Source organism: Syngnathus scovelli, chromosome 4 (genome assembly GCF_024217435.2).
Source record: "Syngnathus scovelli strain Florida chromosome 4, RoL_Ssco_1.2, whole genome shotgun sequence".
NCBI classification, from domain to species: domain Eukaryota; kingdom Metazoa; phylum Chordata; class Actinopteri; order Syngnathiformes; family Syngnathidae; genus Syngnathus; species Syngnathus scovelli.
In genome coordinates this window covers 14,463,780-14,486,346 of record NC_090850.1, presented here as the reverse complement: position 1 = coordinate 14,486,346, position 22,567 = coordinate 14,463,780, and the positions used below count along the sequence as shown (strand labels likewise).

Genomic DNA, 22,567 nt, shown 5'->3' with positions numbered 1-22,567 from the left:
ATTTCCATCTAAAATCGTCTTTCCCCATTAAAATGTATGGAAATGCCATGAATCTGTTCCAGACAGGCCATTGCCCATTATTACAAATTCACCTCTGAATGTTCATCTAATCTGAGTTTAATTAAAACAAATTTTGCACGTGTACCTAATGTGTGTGTTCATGTTTATAGAGAGCGGACAGACCTTGCCGGCGTAGTGGTGAATAATGAAGCCTTGGTTCCAGCTGTTGAAGTGCTCGTGAGTGTTGATCTGCATGCGGAGCTTCTGCAGCATAGTCTGGTCCGCCCCCTCGCCGACCGCATGCATGGTGGCACACACGTCGTCCAGAATGCTCATAATGCCAGGAGGATTCTGGGAAGTTGAAGGGGGAAAAAAAAAAAAAACAGTCATTCACCATTATTACATTTTCATTTTATCTTGATTATATCTTCCATCTGGTACTAGGTATTTTTGGTTGTTTGAGAAAGTTCTTCCAGTAAGCGGGATTGTGCTGATTTTGTCTTACATTAAAATGTATGTATGGAAAGGACCCATTAAAATGTATCCAGATTTGTAGCTTACAGATTTCCTTAGTGTAAATTAAAAGCATAAATAAAAATGATGATGAGCAAAAAGTGAAGAAACATTTATTTTCTTTTTTTCTGTTTTCAGTTTTAAACCGTCCATATGTGTGAATGTGACAGTGAATGATTTTCTAGTTTTGTGCCCCGGTACTGGCTGGTGGAGACAAATTTGCAATTTGGTAATGTCCCTTTATGTGTTATGGACCTACTTATTGATTCATCCAAACATGCCAAGAAAACACAAAGAAAGAGATGGATGAATCTAAAGGGCATTCAGGGATTGATGATAAACAGCCCCTCAATAGTATAAAGGATAGGATGATATAGTCATAGAGACGAGTTGTAAAAGCCATGGTATAAATGTGACAGTGTGTGGAGCAGCGTGGGGGTCCAGTGGACACACACGAGTCAACAGTGTTGCCCCGTTTGACACTCACACAAGTCGACGCTTGTGAACTTGCAGTTGAAGCATAAGGCGCTGATACGGAGCTACTGTATGCCTCCTCTCAGACACTAGCAGCTTGTTTTAAAGCTCTTAGACATCTCAGCGGGACTGATGAATCTCATTATAATCACTCTTAATCACACACTAAGCTACTAGTTGAAAGATCGCAATCCTACTTTTCACATTGCAGAAAAAGAAACATTATATCGACGTGTACATTTAACCTGGATGCATGTACAGTAACCATAATTGTATTTACTTTGCTCTCGATGAGGTCACAGACGATCTTGTTATTAAAGTACTCAATAGGACTCCACTTGATGCCCTCCTGAACATACTCCTCCTATAAACACAGAAGAGAGGCAGAATATAAACCACCCATTGAGGAAGGAAATGATAAAAAAAAAACATGTAAAAATGATGTTGAGGAACGTCACCTGTTCAGCCTTTAGTGTCAGCTCAATGAAAATTTGCTGCAGTTTTTCATTCACAAAGTTGATGCAGAACTGCTCAAAGCCATTTTTCTAAAACAAGGGGGAGGGACAACGCATGGTTAATAAAAGGCAAACATGCTAAGCGAGCTTTGTCTACTGCTGAAGACGGATATCCTCTGAGCTCAGTGGGCTTTGTTTGGGGTGGGAGCTTTAAGCAAGCTGCCTGCTATCAAGAGGAAAGGCCACATTATGTAATTCACAGCACATACAATGGACCTTCGGTCCGAGCCTTATGTGCTACTCGTCTGCGTCTTCCTCTCTTGATTACCTTTTTGGAGCGTGCAAAGAAAGCCTTGAAACTATGGAATTTGATTCAATTCGCAGACCGTAATGTTGACGCCTTATTAGTAATCCATAGAAAAGCAACAACGATCTAATAAAAGCAACTACACAAACACATAATCAGATTAATTGTACAGCTTAGCATCTGCTCTTTCAATCAAGAGATGGAGACCCAGAGAGGTCTTATCCTGTGTGTTTAATCTGTTTATATGTTCGACCTTAAGACCTGTTGATTTAATGCTTACTCTGTGACATCTTGTCAAACACTCACTTGGAAAATCTCAAATCCGTAAATGTCCAAAACGCCGACATTCAACTCCTGGTGATCCTTTACCATGGCTTTATTGATGGACTGAAGGAAAAGAAAAGGTGGTGAATTACATTTTGTGAAGATTTTTGAATGTATTTAAGACAGCAAGACAGACGGATTCAACTTCATTTACAGTAGCTTCTCCTCTGAGATATTACACTGTTCACAGTGACCAAACTAAGAACTCAAACAACAACCAGAAAGATAATAATTAAAAGTGCAAATAAAATCAGAAATAAATTGAAGGGTCTGAATATATGTACGTATGATTTTCCGCTCATTCTAATGGTGTATGAGTGCAACGAGTGACAGCTACCTCAACTAGGAAGTCAAACACACGCGAGTGCAATGCTTTGGAGAGAGCGTCACGTGTGTAACACGCCTGCTCCACGTTCAAGGTCACGTCAATGGACTCCTTGGTGCTGCCCCATTTGCTGTCCATCTTGCGACTGGTCAGTTTCTCCTTCAGGCGGTTCTGGTCAATACCCAGCAAGAAGGCAGGGAAGGCTAGAACTGTAAGGGAAAAGGAAAAGACAATTAAAAACACATACTTGGGAAATTAGTGAAAGGAAATTGTAAAAGGCGTACACGTGCCCAAATTGTAGGCAGCGGTTACAATGGTGTGACTGTTCTATTCACATTCTGTGCTGCATTCACTCTTATCAAGCGAAGATAAAGTTTTAAGTCCAAACAGAAATGTATCCAGGAATGACATCAGTGTGTTCAAATTTAGCAAACAGTGGCATTTTAGTCTTACGCAACTGAAATACACGTCAGGAAAAATGACTACTGAATACAAGCTGCTTAAAAAAGGCCAAGCGCATTTTCCCCAACTTGGCGTTAATTCTGTCCCCTGAGGGACCCTCCCTGACTTAATAACGTGACTCACTTCCCTTAAAAGGAAATGGCCCTCAAGTCTGCACATTGACTGCGTCTGGGAATGTGTCATGCCACTGCACTAGTTCTCCTTTTGGCTTGGAGCGGGTGTAAAAGTCGCCTTTTGTGTTGGTGGCCATTGTACATCAGGTTGCACCATGGGAGCTTTTGGTTAAACAAAGTGGCAGCTGGCAAGAATGTGGAAGACAAGAGCATTGATGGATAGACTGACAACAAGTGGACAGATAGACAGTAAGAAACGAAATAAATGCACACATAACAGGCGAGCTAAGTACAGGAGACAAGAGAAGAAGACAAATGGGCAGTTAAGTGGACAGAGACATGCACGAGTACAAAAGCAGACCAACAGACATATAGACGAACAGACACAAAGGAGACAGACGTAGAGAGAACATTCATCAAGTTTGATCAATCACATTCCACATGCTAAATTAATCCATTTGCAGCCACGCCCAGTATTTGATGCGTAAATGGAGAGCTATTTTAGCTTACTGAGGAATGTCAGAAATGTTCCAGGACTGGTGTCACAAATGATTTATACAACTTGCCCTGGTGTCTAAGCACTTTTTCAGCCTTCTGCTGTCCACGCCTTCAAAACGGGATCTCTTGACAACCTCCTTGGAAAAGTGGCCACTTACACTCTTCACTCTCCACAGCAGCGTAGTTGCCTGCCTCCTTGAAGCTGATGTTGCCCACGTGCAGGACGCCAGCCACAATCTGAAGCACCATGGCACGGTCCTGATCCGAGATGCCGATCACCTTCATGGCATGCTAGCAACACCAAGAGCCAACAATGACGATGAACTTGAAGGCTTCTGTGGAGGCACTCACTGGGACAGAGAAGTATGCGTTCAGTGGGTGCTGCGGTACATTACCATGGTCTCCTGGAAGTCATTTTTGTCATTAATGTCGTCCACTTTGTAAGAACCAGACTGGTTGAGGTAAGTGTAGTAATCCAAAGTTGTGATTCCAAGGCTGTTCTTCTGGTCTTCGCCCGCGCCTTCTATCAACTGTACACAGACATAATGACATCAAATGCTGTGCTGGTTCACATCCATCAGATTCGAGATACACGAGTTAAAACACATTTTCAAGGAGCCAAATGGTTCATCATTTACCATTGCACTTACAGGAAGTGAAAACAGAAGGAATTAAGGAGTTGGATTGTCATTTAGTGCTATTATCGCTTTTGGGAAAATGTTGGGAGTGCATTTGGGAAAATTTCTGTCCATTAATCCAGATCAATAGGTATTATTTACGAAAACTAAGAGGGCCTAATGGCTCCCAATCTGTTTGAGTTCATCGTAGAAGCGTTTAAAGTGGGTCAAGTCGAGGCTCTAGCCCACTCCCCGTTTGATACATGAACGATTATGAGATTGCAGCCCAATACTTGAGTCCATATCCTGATTTCCCCTCACAGACTGTGTTGGTGAGCCAACCATTTTCTCATTGCTGCACAGGTCACAAGTAGCCCCCACCTGATAGAATATATGGAAACTCCTCTCGCCAGGATTCCTCATGACGACACGTGACTTCTCCAGAAGGAAGTTGGAGATTTTCCCCCCGTCTGGCTCGCCGCCATTGCTGAACTGGATCTCAAAGTATTTCCCCTGATGGACCAGAGAGACATTTTGACCAGTGGAGTGGGCTCACAAACAGGAGCTGTGGGCTCTGACGTGCTCCTGTGTGTGCTTCCATATGAGCCTTTGACTGCATTTTCACTTTCTTTCACCAGACGGGCGTGTAACGTGATGTCTTTTCCAGGCGCACTCAAACTGAGAGCAGTAGCCCGACACTGAATAGACACATTATTCATCCAAAGACACGACCTCAAAAGCAGTTATTTAAGGCTGATGGAGCCAAAATGAAGAGATTCTTCCCGAAACAATACAGCAGGGATGTGGGACCTACGGTCTGTGGGCCATATACAGAGCACTTGATCTGGCCCGCCAGGCAATTCTAAAGACAAATAGAGGAACCCACACACTCATAATATAGAATAAACATGTGCTCAATTTTTGCATCATATAAATTTAGTATAGACGACTCAAATGGTCCCAACAGGAAAACGGTCCCCCACCTTGCAAAACAGTTTTGTGCCAAGTAAACCGCAAGACCATTTCGTTGGAATGGTTGGTTTTCATTTTAAGAAGCTAACCATCATACATATAACTGGGGAAGTTTTTGCAAACAGAAAGCTATGGAGGTTACCAGTTGGATGAGCTAACTGCCTCTCTATGTGTACGTCTGTATGACTTTGCTTATGGTGTGAGGTATTGGGAAGTCTTACAAATCTACTGGAGTTGTTGTTCCTAACTGTCTTGGCGTTCCCAAAGGCCTCCAACAGTGGGTTGGATTGCAGGATGATGTCTTTGACGTGCTGCAACGACACACAGGGACATGCACAATGAACGACATTTCACACTCACACACACATGCACACACACACGTACCGTAGAGTGTATTTGGTAAAGACATCACATTCTTCACACCCTCACTAGTGAGTGTGATTCTGGAACTTTCCACTCGCACACTCTTATTGTACAAACACGCACTGTCTGGAGGACATCTTTCCTTTGCGTACTCTCATAGGATTGAAATGACAGACTTCCAGTCATTTTATGCGGACTGGAATAAATTATACTACTCTGTAAAAAGATCGAGATATTGGTGACATTTCAGGATGGAGCTAAAATGCACGACAAGATTTTCAGGTGCTTGCTTAAACGTCTGATTGTCCACGTCTACCTGTTTATCGTTTCAGCATTTGTTATTCTCTAAGAAGGCGCTGAAATACTGGCTACATTAACACTGTACTTTTCTCTTAGCTAATATATGACATATTTTTAGATATCGCAGATTATTTATATACTGTTTAGAGAATCGCTATATTGGTGTATGTAGAAAATGTGGATGAAACTCTAAAGAACCACTGTCAATAAAAAAGACTAACTACTCATTTATTAAAATAGCTTTACTTCAAATACTTGAGTATATTGAATAACAGAAAACTACTTTTGAGACTTATATGTATTTAATGTCATATGCTTTAAGACTTCTACTCAAGTAATATTCTACTGACTGCTACTCAAGTTGTTTTCCGTTCCAATTCTCATACTTTAAGTCAAGTATCCCTTTAAGGTATTTTATACATGCTGGCCACACTACTATTATGTCAGACTACTCACTGAGCTGCTGCAGCTATCGCTATCACGCCCGGCCGACAAGCATTGGAAACGCGAGCCACTTTGGGTTTTACTGTTCCAGAATTTCGTGGTGAACTGAATTGAACTGTACTGTTTGGCTTAATGGAAACCAGGACAACTGATCAGCCATGAAGTTCTGAGTAATAATGCAACGTCATGAACAGCCTAAAAATGTTTTCCGATTTGTTTCTGTGTGGGGGGGGTCGGCACTGAAGTGAATGCAAAATATGTAATTCAACTGTAGTTGCATTGCAGGCATTTCCTTGTCACATTTAGATCTTTATCAAGCTAAGAAACAAGACGTGCTTATTTCAGACGATGACAGATAGCTGGAGAGAGAATACTGGTTTGTCGAAGCGAGGCACTTTGATTTCCTGCACCACAAATCGACCATTAATTGTGGATTCAAGTACAAAAAAAGGATTGTGAAAATGTTTTTGACATGATTGAAGAAGTTCTCACCTGCACCCTTGGTCCACCTCCCGACACTCTGGAGATGTATCCCATTATGTATTTGGCCGCCACAGTCTTGCCGGCTCCACTCTCGCCACTGAAAGAGACAAAATGCAACATGTATTGTCTTATTATCTTTAACTTAGACACTAAATAAGATGAGGAAAAGTTATGTCGTTCAGAGACAAATTGTGCTTTCTCCTGTTATCTTTAACTAATACACTGAATAAAATGATGAAAAGTTGTGCAGTTCACACAGTTATTGTTTTACCAATATAACTTGTGCATGTCCTCGTTTTCAGCGTAATTGTTTTCCCAGTTCTGGATTCTTTGTGGTTTTGGGCATTTAGTTCCTGTTTTGTGCTAGAGAACATTCACAGTCATAAATTGTTAGTCTACTTTAACGATGGGAAGTTGCAAAATATAAATATATTATTACTTTATCATTGGTTGTCTTTTGTTTTCGCCACATCAATTTTGCCGTACAAAAGATAAAGCACAGTAGATAAAGGCTTTTTTTTAATTGTATTTTAGTCACACTTCTTTCCGTTTAGTACTTTTTTACAATTGTGTAAAAAAGGTTAAGTCTCTGAAAAGTCTATGTACACACAACGCTGCATGTCCTGTGGAACAACAACTTGATGTCTTTCCTGGACAAAGCGAGTATATTTTGAAGACGCTGACAGTGTTGTTGATATACATTCACCTATAGCGACCGGAAGTTGGTGATAAAAATCTGAGTGACCTAGTATACGCACGACAGGAATCTGGCCGGCTAAGAGAATAGCTATGAAATTTGTTTGTTCTCTCAAATGTTACTGTGTTCATAAACTAAATAAATATTATTGGTGACAGCATGTACATCCTGTTGGGACACACTTGCCTTCATCCCTATTCCCACACCCTACACTCTACTTTCCCTTCTTGACTTTTGGGTCATACTTATTTGGACGCATGCGGTTTGGCAGCGAAAGGCTGTGGAGTCTTGTTTTTATATGTTATTTTTTCTCCATCGCCTTAAAGTAGAGTTGCCTTGCCAAATGCTGTGTTAGAAACAGCTGCAGCCTGTTAGAGGCGGCCAGAGGAAGTCATGGGAGCCACTTGTCTATTAACCCTCCCCCACAGTCCGGCACCTTAGCTCTGATGGGGCCTCCGAGTCCTCACTGTACAGTAGAAGTCATCACACTTCTGCACGCGAGTGTACATTTTGGGTCTCCCTATCGAAATGTGTTGTTTCTTTCGGGTATATCAATATCAAGCTTGAGTGTCAAGACATCTTCAAGGATTCATTAACTAAAGTTAAGCAATCTCTCATTTATCAAGACAATAACAGTAAGATTTGTAACGTAAGGCTAATTTCTTTACACAATTCTGCATTCTGTATTTAATAAAAATGACAGTCACTAAAAATATGAGATTTAGGTAACAAACACACAATAGGTGACTTAGGTAAATGTTGAGTCAAAAATAAATCATGAAGGGCAGTACAAGAGACCCAAACCGATCATACCGTTAGGTACGCGTAGAATACAATGTGGCATTACGTGCACTTTCTCACGCCCCATCACTGCTTATATTGGTCATTTTCCAAGTAAATAATGAAAATTACAAACACTTGCCAATGCTGACCACACTGCCTGGCCAGCAGTTGGCGGCAGCCTTTGTTTGCCTCATCATGACACCACTTCCAGTATTTGTTTGCTGATTTGGTCAATCGCATCATCCAACTGGGTGCCTTTATGTTGGGAAAGCGAGTGACTGAGCAAGTGCTCACTGGGCAAACACAACAGGCTTAAAGTGCTGAAGCAGGATCCATTCATCATGAGGTAAGCACTATAGGAACCGCGGCGCTCAGGCGACTGACTGCACCATAGGATAAAAGGCCCCATCATGACACATCACTCCTCTCAGCACAACTCGCTCCAGAAACAACACAGTGCTGCATAAAGTGGCCTAGAAAACAGCTTTTGATTCAAAGAAGGAGTCAAAAATCACGGAGGTACACTTTCTGTTGTTTGTCAAGTGATGCCGATTTTATCTATACAGTGCCAAATCACATCAGAAATGATCTCAAGGTACTTTACGCTTCAAAAACCACCGTCTACGAAGAACTAACCAACACATGAGCCAGCACCTCACAACAGAGGCCAAAAAAAGACGAAGCAAGACGCCCAAAACAGAACCCACAATGCCATCTGTCCCTCTCTGGTTTTAATAGAGACTTAGAGAAGAGCAATAGAGGGCAAATTGAGAGCGAAAAGAGGAGTTGTGCGACCAAGGGAGCGATGGGAGAACTATGGGAAGAACTTTACTATCAAAAGTAGACAATTTCAATCACAAATGCACACAAGCGGCATAAACTTTACCCTCAATGTGGGCCCTTTGCAAGGGTTTAGTTCCAGACCACTGCCACAATTAGCAAAATTTGCAATATAGAAATAGCATTTATGGCACGTAACTTTTCTGAAGGTTTGTAAAAGCAATTTTAAAATGATGCAAACGCATTTAAGTTTTTACAGCATATTGAGCAACGGATAATGCAAAAATATATTGGATGGTTGTTGGGTTTCATCGGCTTCGTCCAAATGGAGATCTGCTTTTGCGTTTAAACTAATAATAGTCCCACAATGAAAGCAACGACGACGCTGCCATCATAGCATATTTCCTTTCAGCTGAGCCCATGTCAACTAGAATAAACAATGATATATTTGGAAGAAAGGCATCTTTTCCCGTAAGTCGCCTCCAATAATGACGGTGGAGGAACCTGTTAGGTTTGTTCTTCCGCACTCCTAATCTATAATCATATTCACCTTTAGACTGCGTTCCAGTTAGAATAGATCAGCTCAGATTTCCCATCCTGAATAAGAGTGAGCATTCGGAGCAAACACTTCTTGCCATATTTTTTTTTCTTTTTACCTAATGATGACACACTGGTTTTCTCGGTCGATCATCATGTTTCGGTACATGTTGTCTGCCAGAGCGTAGATGTGAGGCGGGTTCTCATACTGGGCCTTATGGGAAGGAAACAAATCACAAGGAGAGAACATTTCAAAAGATTTGTTCAGACATTTCGTTGACTATCAATTTACCAAAAAATGATTTCCCTATGTTGTCAGCCATATATCCGCTACTATCCAAAAGATAATTCAAAACATGCATTGCACTGTTGCTTCCGCTTTCTATTCTTGAATTCCACATGCTATAAAAAATCTACACACGCTTCCTTGTTCAAATGCAATGTTTTTGTGACATACAAAATAAAATGAGGACGATAATCCCACCATTGTTGTGACACATACATGTCCAACCCAATTAGATAATAAAAAAAATGAGTGAGAACAATAAAACAAACAACTGAGTAATGTGATAGCATAAGTCGTGTTTTACATTAACAGTGATCTGGGGCCACTATCATCATTGAACTTTTCTCAACGCTGTGCACAAGTATGTACTGGCACTAAACAGTACAGATAAGCATCGCATCCTTTGTTTTTCCCCTAGTTGCTATTTGCTAGTCAATCTCTTATTTTTTAAAAGCAACCGGTACATTTCTCTGCACAATATTGACGATTTTTTACAGTATCCGGGACTTTAAAGTGTGCAGCTGGCCGAACACACAGTTCTATGACGGCACTGCCAAGCTTTCCCGGTGATCAGGGCCAGTTCCTGACAGGCAACATCTGCCCCCGCCAGCTGGAACGCTCGCACTGAATCCAACCCAGTTCTTTTCAGCAACTTTGTTCAGCAGACGCTAACATCTTAAAAGCTGCGCAAACAGCAGTGACACAGCCTGAGACGATGCATTCGGGTTCAGTTCAGCTACTCACCGCGCCTTGGTAGATCTCCACTTCTTTTTCCCCGAAATAAGGCATCTGCTTGAAGGGGTTGATGGAGATCAGCACAGGACCAATGTATGTCTGACAAGGATGTTGGTTAAGGGTCATACAAAGCAGTGTAATCTAAAGAAAAAGCAAAAGCTAAGCACACTGGGATTGGCGTACATTACATTGAAATCAAAATGCTGTTGGTGAGAAATAAAAGTGCTATTGTAGGTGGCCTAGAATGAGCAGGCAAGTAGGCTGCACAGTTTGCTGACCAACATCTAGATTTAAAAAGAATGTCAGGCCTGAAGCTGCCAGTAAAATTCACAACCCCGAGAACTGCCATAAAATGCTTCTTCTGAAAGAACTTTTTTTCAAAGGGCTTCTTCGTTCTTCATTCATGAGTTGGTCATTCACTAAATTGTGCGTGTACTTGGATTACAAAAACACTAAACCCTGAGAGCTGTGCAAAATCACAACTTCTCATGCAATTGCAATGTAAGTGACTCAACATATATTTGGGGCGGGGGACTTTTTTGGTGGTTATTTTTAAGGATTCCGCCTGACATCAGCAAAAAAACACATTGGATGTTTTGTCAGTTTGCACCCCAGTGAAATCTTCTTTCTTTGAGCAAGTGAGTCAAACATCTGGCAGTGGTAGCAGGCTGACCTGTGCCCCCTGAACCGCAGGAGGGGCGGGCGTTAGCTTCCGACAACGAGGTTACTCACTGCCGCGGATGACGTACTATCGGGCTATTCTGGGAAAAGCGGAGGTGAAGTGAAGCTCGCAATTCCTCGCCGAGGTGCGAGGCGCCACTGTAAGGTGAGGATACAAAGATGTAGTCATCCATGTATCTTTTCTTCAGGTTGTCCACTATGGCGTCCTCGTTGATCTTGCTGAGCAGCACCATGTCATCCACTCCGCTCAGTTTGATATTATGGCTCTGCCAGTGGTACCCGAACTGACCCCGACCCCCCTAAAATAAAACACACAAGGAAAAAATAGTTAGATGGGCCAGACAGGCAGGGAATTTGACTTTTTAGTAGACCTAAAATGAGATGAGTAAATAAGGTAAAGATAAAAACTTTATAAATGCAGAAAGAATGTGCATTTAAGCTTGAAAAGAAGATTGTTTTCAATTTATTAATTGAAGCATGATTTTCTGTTCAATCTTGCACCCCACTTAACATTTTCTTGAGTGGAATTCAAATGATAAATAAATCACCTATATTAACAGACAGATATATGCAGTCTATAAAACAGTAAAGAAACATTTGATCAGTAAATACCTTAAAATAAATTAATTTAAAAAATCAAATGACAAAAATGTTATAAAAAAACACACGAAACTAGAATAGGCTCTATCTAGCACACGCAGTATAAAAGATGGATAGATAAAATATAAAAAAAGAAGTGTGGCTTTGAGGCATGTGGCATCTCCCCAAAAGAGACACACACGCCATGAGGTCATCTGACATAACAAACAAGAACACTTATTCTAAATCTGCACATTGTGTGATTGTTGCAATGTGTTTCTTTTTGGATCCGACTTCTCTCCACATCCGAACATGCAACTCTTGTTTTTTTTTTTTTTTTTGCATATGCTGACTGTGAGATCATCCATCATGCACTATGACTCAGTGTTGTGTCACTCAGTGTGTGGCTACTGTGGAAGAAGGTCACATCACAGAGTGTGGCCTGGAACGGAGAATGACTCTGCGAGTATCCACTATTTAACCTTTGACTTCCTCCCAAGAGCAAAGTAGGAAAGCATGGTGAGGGGAGTCTCCTTCATAATATCAAAAAGTACTAAAAGAAGAGAAACAATCCACAGTCACTGTCTGAAATAAATCCATAGCCTGTATTAAAATCTCGTGGAAAGTCAGACACTCATTAACTTGTTATAGAGAGAACTGGTGTGTTTTTAACATCTTCCAGGGTGAATTTAGATTTTACAAGAGGAAAATCAACCACTTTACACACTGTGTGATGAAAGAAAATGTTCACAGCTTTTGCAGACTAACCTAGGTACTTTCCCTCTCTGGTACAACAACCAATTACTGCCTAATTAATCCTTCAGATCACACCCATTAACATGTTCAACTGCTTTTTATAGGTGGGGCCAGGTAAATGCACACGTATTTCTTTCTACGATAACATACCAATGTCACATCAGTAGGAATGGAAACGTATGTAATAGGTGTTAAGTTCACGGGGCTAGAACTGTGCTTTTTAAAGTTGGGCCAGGGAGTGTTTGGTTAAAAGTGGGAGAGAACTATGCAAAAACGGTGTTGATTACAGACTCAAAGGAGCAAAAGGTGCAATTTGTCTGGGAGTTTTGACAAACATGCTTCTTTGACGATTCAACTTTTGCACTCAAGAGGTCACAGCAGAAGCTACATTTACTCCATTTAAAGTAACTTGTTGAACCGATTGTACTTGTCAGCAGCGTACTTTAATCCTTTTGTCGAAAAAATACTTGTTTTATATTGAGCTACTTGTATTTTTCACTATGGCTATCTATATAAGCATGTGGGTGATTTATTTTTGGTTTGTTGGGCTGTGGTTCATTCGCAACCCAAGTAAAGAACAGTAAGACAGGAATTTATACACGGACAAAAAAAAAAAAAGGATCGGCAACTGTGAGCCACCTTGTCAATGTCATGTCATTTCAGCTGACAAGAACGTCACTTAGAAACATACAAGAGACTGTCTGCGTCAGCATTTGCAAGATTTAATACTCTGTCTGTGGAATAAAACCAGCAAGTCAACCACAACACTTAAATGAAAATGGCAGTTTCTCCAACCTAATTACTTGTTGTAGAAAAGGTTAGGCACATTCATAAAATACAGGTAGAAAAGTACTCTATGCACAGCATTGAAGAGAAAGCAAAACTGTTTTTGAATAATGAAACAGATGAAACTGATAAATGGGAGCAGATCTACCATTTCAAAGTTCAATACTTTATTGTGCTAGTTTACCTATTTTATGAATTTATTACGGCTTAATCTGGACTTTGTTATTTGCCAGAAGAAAATCATTCTATTTTTAGTGTTGGCGTTGTCAACTACGCACGCATTTTCATTAGTCATGACAAGGCTTGGTCTGGTTCCCTTGAGAATAACGGGGCGTAACTACATTGGACTCACCCCACCCACCTTTTCTAAACACCCAATCACAATTTTGAACAACTTAAAAGATCTCAAGTGATGTACCTAGCACACAAAAGACAACAGTGGCTTCCTATTGTGTAACACAAAATGTGCTGCATCGCTTTAAATTATGCTGAGCATTTTACATAAGCATGTTTTGGCTCCACAGACAAAGCCAAGACCCACAAATGCCTCATATCACTAATTGACTGCAGAGTGTATGGGAAAACCATCCAGTGGAAGGGGAAAAAAAAACATCTCTCAAGTGTGCCACAATTAACCTGTCTGGAATGAAAAAGTGCAGATTCATGATGAGTGAACTAATAAGTCGTGCACGTAGGAGGAGCATGTCAAATGTTGGGAGAATAGCTTCGTGTGTTTTGACTCGAGCTGGTTTAATGAGGCAAGACGACTGAGAAAATAGTCTTACATCAACAGTCACAGGCAGGGAGGAGCTGGCCCGGGAAAACAGGGCGGCACGCACAAATACAGACATACACACCAAGATGCCTGGGAGGTGCCTTGATTGAGGCTGCGGAGGGTTAAAGGTCATAGCGCTCAAGTGTGATAGTGGTTGAGAAGGACGCCAATTTCCAACCAATGTTTCAAACTTGTTTTATGGTCAACATACTTTGACACCATGGAATGTGAACTTCTGTGTATTATGGCTTGTGTTTGTTTACTAATAAACCCCAAGCAAGACAGCGTTTCATAAGACAAACCCAAACCAAAGAACGGGGACTACGACCGACCACCCCTACGGACATAGAAAAGGCATTCCAGCATCTGTCCTGATCCATAAGTCTAGGCTTTCCCTTCCATGCAAATACCATCACCATATATGGAGAACGCAGAGCAGAAGCTGGCTCAGCAAACAGGAAATGGCTGGCTTTGATTCAGTATCACAAGCGGCACTTTTCCCCTCATTTCTTCCTTCTGTGCTTTTCCACCACACAAGCTGACACACAGTCCAGCCTATGTTACCACCGTGAGCATGAGAAACACAAGCCCGCCCTCCTAAAATTAGAAACAAGTCAGGCCGATAATCATTTTGTAGTGGCAATCTGGAAATATTGCCCTACTTGTACTTGAAAACAACAGAATGTATGACAGTGCTTTACAGATTGTGATTTTTACCTTCCACGAAATAAAAAAAATTGAGCCAGGTAGCGTGAATTGAAAAAATTACATTTTCCTGAAGGCCAAGCGTATGTGGAGCAAAGTGAAACAAAACGGATATTAATTGATGGGGAATAATTTGCATATATTTGATTAGGTACTTCAAGATTTCTTTCTCTTCTTAATGCGAGCCAAAAATTCCTACAGTGAGCTATGAGAGTGTTTGATAATCCCAGATGTGTTGATGTTACCGTTGCCACCATGTTTGACCTGATTATTTTTAAACCAAACTGTTCTTGTATCTGTACTCAATTTATTTTTTATTTACAGTATTTTAAAGGTCAACAAAACATGAATGTGTTGCCAGATTTCCAAGAACATTTTTAAAGAGAAGCAGCTCTCTCTCTAATTAGAATACACTGAACTAGGTCAGAAGATATCAAACATGCAGGGGAAATGCTTTGCTACAATTTTGTAGACTCCTTTTGGGGGGAAAATTAGTCTGTTGGCAATATTTTGCTAGCAGCAGGGATACCGAGATTAAAGCCACATTGTCAGATTATTTCCTTGCTGGTTATTGGCAACAAAGCTACTGATGATAGAGCCAAGGATTAAGACTCAGATAAGCTCATTTTGTAAACATATGTCACAAATTAAGGCACTTTTATCTTAGTTGAAGCTAGTTTATGCAAGTCTTCAAAATATTTACATTGCCTCATTGTTTTGTATCGCCCAAAGTATATATTTAAAATTATATATTGCAAATTTGATCATGTACATATGCTGTAATAAAATATACATCAAAGAAAGAAGAATCAAAAAACACATGATGTAGTGGATGTGACTTGTTATGCAGCCGCACTATTTTTCTTGTGTGTACATGCCAACATGCATGGTGGCGTGCTTTTAATTTGAATGACGAATGGAAATCAACAGAGACATGAACTTTGCTTGTAATTACATACCCAGCAATCCATCACGGGGAATACGATGGACAAAGCGATGTCACTGAGAAGTGTGGCTGGCAGCAGAGACTGCTGTTAAAAATGATTCTTTAAAGTATAAAATACTTTGCCACACTAGTTATGGTAGCTATAATGTAGAAAACCATCACATGTCCATGTCAACATTGTAATATTGTACTTTTTTACAGGTCATAAAAACAGCATAACACACTGACCATCTATCTCTATCTATCTCCAAATAAATAACCAATATGGTGTTTTGATTGACATTGTCAAAAAGATTAAGTTACGCTTTTTAGTCTAAACCACAACTGCAAACAGCAGCCATAACCCGTAAATATTGTTACCATAATAAAAAGCTGAGCATTACCAGCTTTCTAAGTGTGATGTTAGTCACAACTCGTGACTAATGTGACTGTGCCTAACGGTGCAGAGAGGCCATATTACTCAGAATTTTGACCTTCGCCAAAGATCTCAACTTCACACGAGAGCTCGATCAAAAGAGTAGACACTAGTAATTTGTTACTTTTGCTGGATGGCGGTAACGTGAGCTGACCAATTGTGAAGTCACATAATGCTGTGCCTACAGGGAAGGGTGTGTGTGTATGGAGAGCACCGTCTTGCCAAAGAAAAGATCCCAAACACATCATGAACTAAAATTATACAGCGTTTCAGTTACGTCCAGGCAATGTTTATCCTCGGGGCCTATTTGAAACATCTCAAACAGAATTGGTATTTCGAGAAAATAAAACAAAAACAAACAACAGAAAAATATATACCGTAATTTCCGGACTATAAGCCGCACCGGACTATAAGCCGCACCAGCTAAAATTCAGGGATATTTTTGTTTTTTTCTTACATAAGCCGCACCGGACTATAAGCCGCACGTGCACATGAGTTTTTTACAAAGAAAGACAGAAAGCCGTAAAAATCCATAAATACGCCGCGCCGCCATTTAAGCCTCAGGGTTCAAAGTAACCTTCTGAATAAAATGCATTAAAAGTTCACATTCATTACAACTTGTTTTTGGTGAGCAAAATGTCAGAAGAATTGAATTTAAATGCTGATTGATTGGGTTTTAATACAATGCAGATGGTCCAAACAGCGCCACTGCTTTGTGTAATCTCTGAGTCACGTAGCACAGTAAGAGACAGGGTTTAGAGCCCTTTGACGCAGGTCACCGAGCGTGCATTCCTACTAAAGCTCATAATAGCCACAAGCAACACAGCCAGAATAAGCAGCAGCCATAGTAGTGTTTCAAAATAGTATTTTTGTTGTTTTTTTTTTCTTCAAGATACTGCACGACAGTGGTCCACAGCCTTTTTACGAGTGTATAAAAGTGATCAAATCATCACAAAAATCACAAAAAAAATCTTATATAAGCCGCACCTGACTATAAGCCGCAGGGTTCAAAATTTTGGAAAAAAGTCGCGGCTTATAGTCCGGAAATTACGGTAGTCTCTGAGATGATTGCGGTTCGTGTAGGAACTCTTGTGGAAATCAAAGACAGGAACACGTCACACCAAATACAGGAAAGTATACGTATTCTTTTTGAGCAGCATCAGCGGTGGTTGAACATAAACAAAGCATCTACAGTCATGACCAATCTCTGTGTGTCACCAGAACTTCCAACTCAGGTTTCAATCAAGTCCTGAGGGACTTTCTACTGACCACTTCCAAAGAAACAATTGCACACTCGCTTGTAAAACCTGAGCTACAATGGTGTTCATTTCACACATGCTAAAAAGAATCCTGTATATATTCCCATTTCTATTCCTTGTTTTTCATGGTCAAATGTATTTGGAAGGTTTCAGTGTTTTTTGAAGATTTTTGCGGGGTGTTAAAATCCATTTCAATAGTCGTAAATTATATTTTTGATATTTGTTGGCTGACCCAGTCTCTATCCCCCTGAATAGTGGCAGACTCCATATCAGATTTAAAAGACCATTTTGTGTTCTTCTTCACTGATCTGTACGGTTCGATGAAAACAGGCTTTAATGGTAGATACAGTATCAGATAACAGACTGTTAATGGAGAAACACATTAGATGGTTTGCGATTCAAACGATCTTCCATATGGTAAGGAGAGGTCAGTTTCAGTCAACGACACACAAGTTTTTCGTGAGAAGGAAATCAAACAGCCCTGTTCATTCCGGTTAATGCTCTTTGCTGCAAAGTCTTAGCTAAAAACACACCTCTCCTCTCATTAAATGGAGCTGAACAATGGCATTAGTGTCTCCAAGCACAGTATCACCCTGTGACATGGTGTGGAGAACATGTACGCAATAATGAATGGCACTTGAAAGAGCTTTGAGTGAACACAGTTCAGTCACTGAGAGCAAAGCTCAACATCTGAGTAAAATTGCTCTTTGTACAGTACACATTGTGTCGAGATAGTATTTTTACTATCTATCATTGTACTATTGTTTAAAGCTGTTTATTTTTAGATGTTGCTTTAATTCCTCATTCCTACCATTCCAGTTTCACACCACAAATGGGCAAACAATCTCTTCCTGGTTGTGTGGATGCAGTGTGTGTCATGGTTTACTAATTTCCTTTCCTATTTTGAAGCAGATTTTGAATGTCGCGTCACATCAGGACGCATCTAGCTGTTCAAGAACCATATCCATTCACCCACGTTTTTTTTCCCTGATAAAATTAACTGATTCGCTGAAATAGTGCTGTACAGAAGTATTTTATTATACATGGGCAGGAAGTGGTGTCCTAAAATAAGTGACTGTGTAACAATGTTCCAGAGGAACAAAAGACCTGACAAGCCTTTAAATACTTTGACTTGGTTATTGTTCCCTTTTAGACTGTCTACATTTGTGTGAGTTTTTGCCACATGATCCAGAAATGTGGTGTCACGCCACACTGATATTAGTAGGCACTTACAGAGATCAATTCGATTAATTTCAGTTAATTAACCAGAAAATAAAACATAGAAAAGCTGAATTCATATCTATGCGTTGACCTCAACTCCCAGTCTGAAAATTAATGAACTGAGGCCGTTACCCTAACAGCAGTTCATCAGATTGAAGATAAATTCTAAAGGTGATAAACTAACACAAAAAGGCGAACTCCAAGTAAAAATGGCTGAAAATGACAAACCTTTGACCTTGTTGACAGCCCGCAAAGGCAATGAGAGAGTGTCATGCAAATAAGTGCGGCGGCTCTTTAAGACAGCTTGCTGTAGTTGTTGCAGCGTGATCAACTGAAAAGTTTTGGCTGAGATGCAACAGCAACATTGGACCTTACAGTGACAGACTAGTAATATTATTGTTGTATTAGATCACAGCCAAGTAAAAGGCTTCAGGCTTTACGTTGGAAAGCGTCAGCTATTAACAGATGAGCTATTGAGGTTAATGCCTTCATGCTTTTTCAAAAGCGATGTTGATGTTCAGTAGCGTCATGCGGATGCCAAGCAAAATTCTTGTCTCTTATCATACTAACTAAATATTTAAACTGAATAGTCCAGGTCACATGAAGAAACACACATGGAATCAGATAGCCTCAGATACAAGTCAGCTTTCGATCACATCTAGAAAACAAACTTATCCTGATATCCTCGTCATTGCTGAACAACAATAAATTAAATCTATCGATGACATGCACAGGCACATGGAAACAACCCACCAATGCTAAATTGAAGCACAAGCAAAAATTCTGAGCCGATTTCTGGCATACGCAACGACACTCATTGCGAATAAAGAGTGAGGTTCAATTCTTTCCATTCCCAGCTGCAGTTCAGTCAAACAAACTTTGACTGACTTTGCAAGATCGCCTGGTCTAGCAGTGCAGTGTTTTCATGATAATGTCATAAAACATTACTGCTGTGTAATAATTATCCAGCCGGGATGAAGTCCAAATCTGCATCATCATTAGCTCATGCAGCTAACTTTTCTCATTAGTCACTGTGAAATGCAGCAAGATGAGGTTACAACATACAAGTCAAGGATTCACATTACTTGAAGGTCTGGCTGCCAGTCAGTCGGAAAACAAGGCCGAGGCCTAAACACAGAGTCGCACGACCACAGAGATAGTACACACGAGGAGAAAAGTGCTGGGTACATACTAACTGACCTCTGCAAGGGTTAAATCTGAGTCAGGAAGATTTTCAGGGACACCAAAATCTCCCATAAAATGCGGTTAACAAATTTGTGTTTGATATGAAGCAATTGTTGTTTTAAGTCTAGTGCTTAGAAGTACATTAAAATATCTTACAAAAATTACCCCTTCCTTTTTTATAGGGCTGTGCAATTAATGAAATTTTTAATCATACTTTCAATTTAGACTTTTCTCAATCTTAAAAATATTATAATGGAAGAAAAACGATTAGTGTGCTGATGGGCGGAGTGTGTGTGCAAGTTCCCAAAGTTGCGAAAGTAGAAAGGAATGTTCTCAAATTCTAAGTTTCGAGTTCGTCAAAAACATTGATATTCAAAATATTTGCCGTATGGATGTGGTGGGTGTCACTCTTGGGTACCCAAATGACCAATTACACAATTTCCACATTGAATTGGTATTGTCAATGTGGAAACAAAATATAAAAAGATGACTCCTGTCACTCCTTCCGTCTATGCTCAGATATTAATAAATGTCAACCTGGTGAATAAATGAGCTGAGCTTTCATTTTGCATTCTGTCATGTTAAATTCAACAGTTACTTCCCTAAAAGCAGCCTTTCAAAGTACATTTTGGCCTGTGTGTTTAAATAAAATCAGAAACAATATTTGTTTTGATTTAAGTTGGCATTACGCTGTGAAATTGCATCAAACTTTCATGTGTCATAAAGTCACTGAAAACATCAAAGACTCAAATGGGCAGTTCTTACCATGACAGGGTGGACAGCAAGATACAAGCAAAATATGCAAATACGATTGTGAAAAAAAAAGAATATATATGACCAAAATGACTCAATTCATTAAATAACTTATGCACAATAAACAATGAAAATTTATTTTGTTTTATTTTATTTGGTTACACTCTTACAAGGAAAACTGAGATACTGATATTGAGATTCACCCTTAATTTATTTAGTTACTGAACATGGCCGCGAGCCGCGGTGATCACAAGCCACATCAGTTCTGCGAAAAGACAGACGGACGGACGTGTGGAACCGCTCGAGAGGAGTGTGCTGAACCACAGCAACAACAAGCCTAACGAGTTCCCCAGGTGAAAATGGGTGTCCGTCCTGTTTCAAGAGAGAGGGAGCTGGAATTCCAGAGCAAATCTCAACACCAGCGACGGGTCAGAGAACGACGCGCCAGCTTTGAATGCGACTAAGAGTGAGCGGGGGCTCAGTCTGGGAAAAAGAGAAAATAATGCAAACCATCTGCTGTTATACCGAAGTGCTCGAGCGAGAACTACCGAGCGATGCTATTCACTTAGGGTGGCAGTCTAAATATTTACTCCCGGTTTGAATCACATGGCATATTCTCTCGGGCCTTAAGAACAGCTAAATATGGATGAACCTAACAAGGTTTACCTTCATTGAAGATTATTTAACAACATTCAAAAGCTCTTTTTTGTTTATTTTTTTCCCCCCCAGTGAACATCAGGCCACCACATTTTGACATTCAACCTGATGGTTGAAGGAACTATTGCCAAAACACAGCGCTGAGTGAGGCCACATAACCTCTAGGTGTGTCTGTTGCAGGGATGCCATTCAGTAACCAGGAAAAACCTGTCTCCATGCAATGAACCAACACACACAGACGCTGAGCCTGACACATGCCACCTGATTCTTGTCGCATGAATAACCGGTTTGTGACAAAACCACGTCTTTCGTGTGTCAAACATTGGATGCACAAGATTCATTGCACTTGTTTTATAAAACTGAAGGGAAAACAATACAGCTTTAAAATTTAACTATGTTTTGAACTAGTGCACTTCATCTTGAGTTTTAATACTTCAGACAGTATTGCATTGCATTTAGCGGGGGGAAATATGATAAATACACCTCCAAACTGAGAAAACGGAGCATTATCCCCACAACATAAAACAGGTGTACCTAATGAAGTGGCCGGTCAGTGCAAACATTCCGGGCCCAACATCCCAAGTGAATGTCCCATAATAAACAAATACAAAAATAGTGCCGCCTTCATGTTAAAAATTTGGAAATTGCAACTTTTTCAAGCAGTCAAAATAATGTTTTATGTAAAAGAAAGAAAAAGAAGTCGTTAAAAATCACTCACCATCTTCAAAGCAACTGTGTTCTCCTTCCCCGGCGGTCCAATGCTGTGTATGTTTAGAAAGAGTCAACTTTGTAGCTGCACGGCCAAAATCCAAAACAGACGGCAGATATTTCCGATAGTGTCCGTCTGTCCGACACGCGTGGATGCGGCCACTTCAGCTGTGTCCTCCTTCCATCGTGAGCACTGACGTCGTCTGATCCCTTTGACAGCAACAGGCGGACTAGTTGGAACTCTGATCAGTAGGGAGCGAGCAGTGCCTGAAACAAAAACACAGGAAACTGAGCCACGACGGTCCAATCAAATGGTGTCGAGCTTGAATGCTCGTTAAATATTCATGAATTTAAATTGCGCATGTGCAACTTTGAGACATAAACTAATATTAAAAAGTACCGTACTTTAAATATTCTACGCACAAAATTCACAGAAGAATATTATACTTCCTCATTCGCATAATTGTCGCTTATTAGTTTTTGTATTTAATTTTTAATTTTTTTATGTTCAGTTTTTAATTTGTTTATGAGAGTTTGGAAGGTATTATGAACTCTTTGATAAGACATGAACCGTTTTGTAAATATGTGCGCTCCCCAGCCACTCCACAAGGCATCAATACATCTCAGATATTAAAATATATTTTAAAATATATTAAAATAAAGTACTTGAAAG

General features: G+C 40.2%; 1 protein-coding gene across 2 annotated transcripts in view; it reads right to left on the bottom strand.

Moving 5' to 3' along the window:
• The window catches only part of myo1ea (myosin IEa), a 32,528-nt gene extending 10,385 nt beyond the window's left edge, over positions 1–22,143 (bottom strand). For both annotated transcript variants that reach the window (XM_049716989.1, XM_049716990.1), the window contains exons 1-14: positions 21,905–22,143; positions 11,305–11,448; positions 10,478–10,567; positions 9,567–9,661; positions 6,660–6,747; positions 5,282–5,371; positions 4,470–4,601; positions 3,867–4,001; positions 3,630–3,762; positions 2,411–2,607; positions 2,056–2,136; positions 1,446–1,532; positions 1,268–1,351; positions 184–351 (exon numbers count right to left, since the gene is read on the bottom strand). In XM_049716989.1, coding sequence (XP_049572946.1) covers positions 184–351; positions 1,268–1,351; positions 1,446–1,532; positions 2,056–2,136; positions 2,411–2,607; positions 3,630–3,762; positions 3,867–4,001; positions 4,470–4,601; positions 5,282–5,371; positions 6,660–6,747; positions 9,567–9,661; positions 10,478–10,567; positions 11,305–11,448; positions 21,905–21,907 — 1,527 coding nt within the window. In that variant the 5' untranslated portion in view covers positions 21,908–22,143. The remainder of the gene's footprint in view (positions 1–183; positions 352–1,267; positions 1,352–1,445; positions 1,533–2,055; positions 2,137–2,410; positions 2,608–3,629; positions 3,763–3,866; positions 4,002–4,469; positions 4,602–5,281; positions 5,372–6,659; positions 6,748–9,566; positions 9,662–10,477; positions 10,568–11,304; positions 11,449–21,904) is intronic.
• Positions 22,144–22,567: the final 424 nt, after the last annotated feature.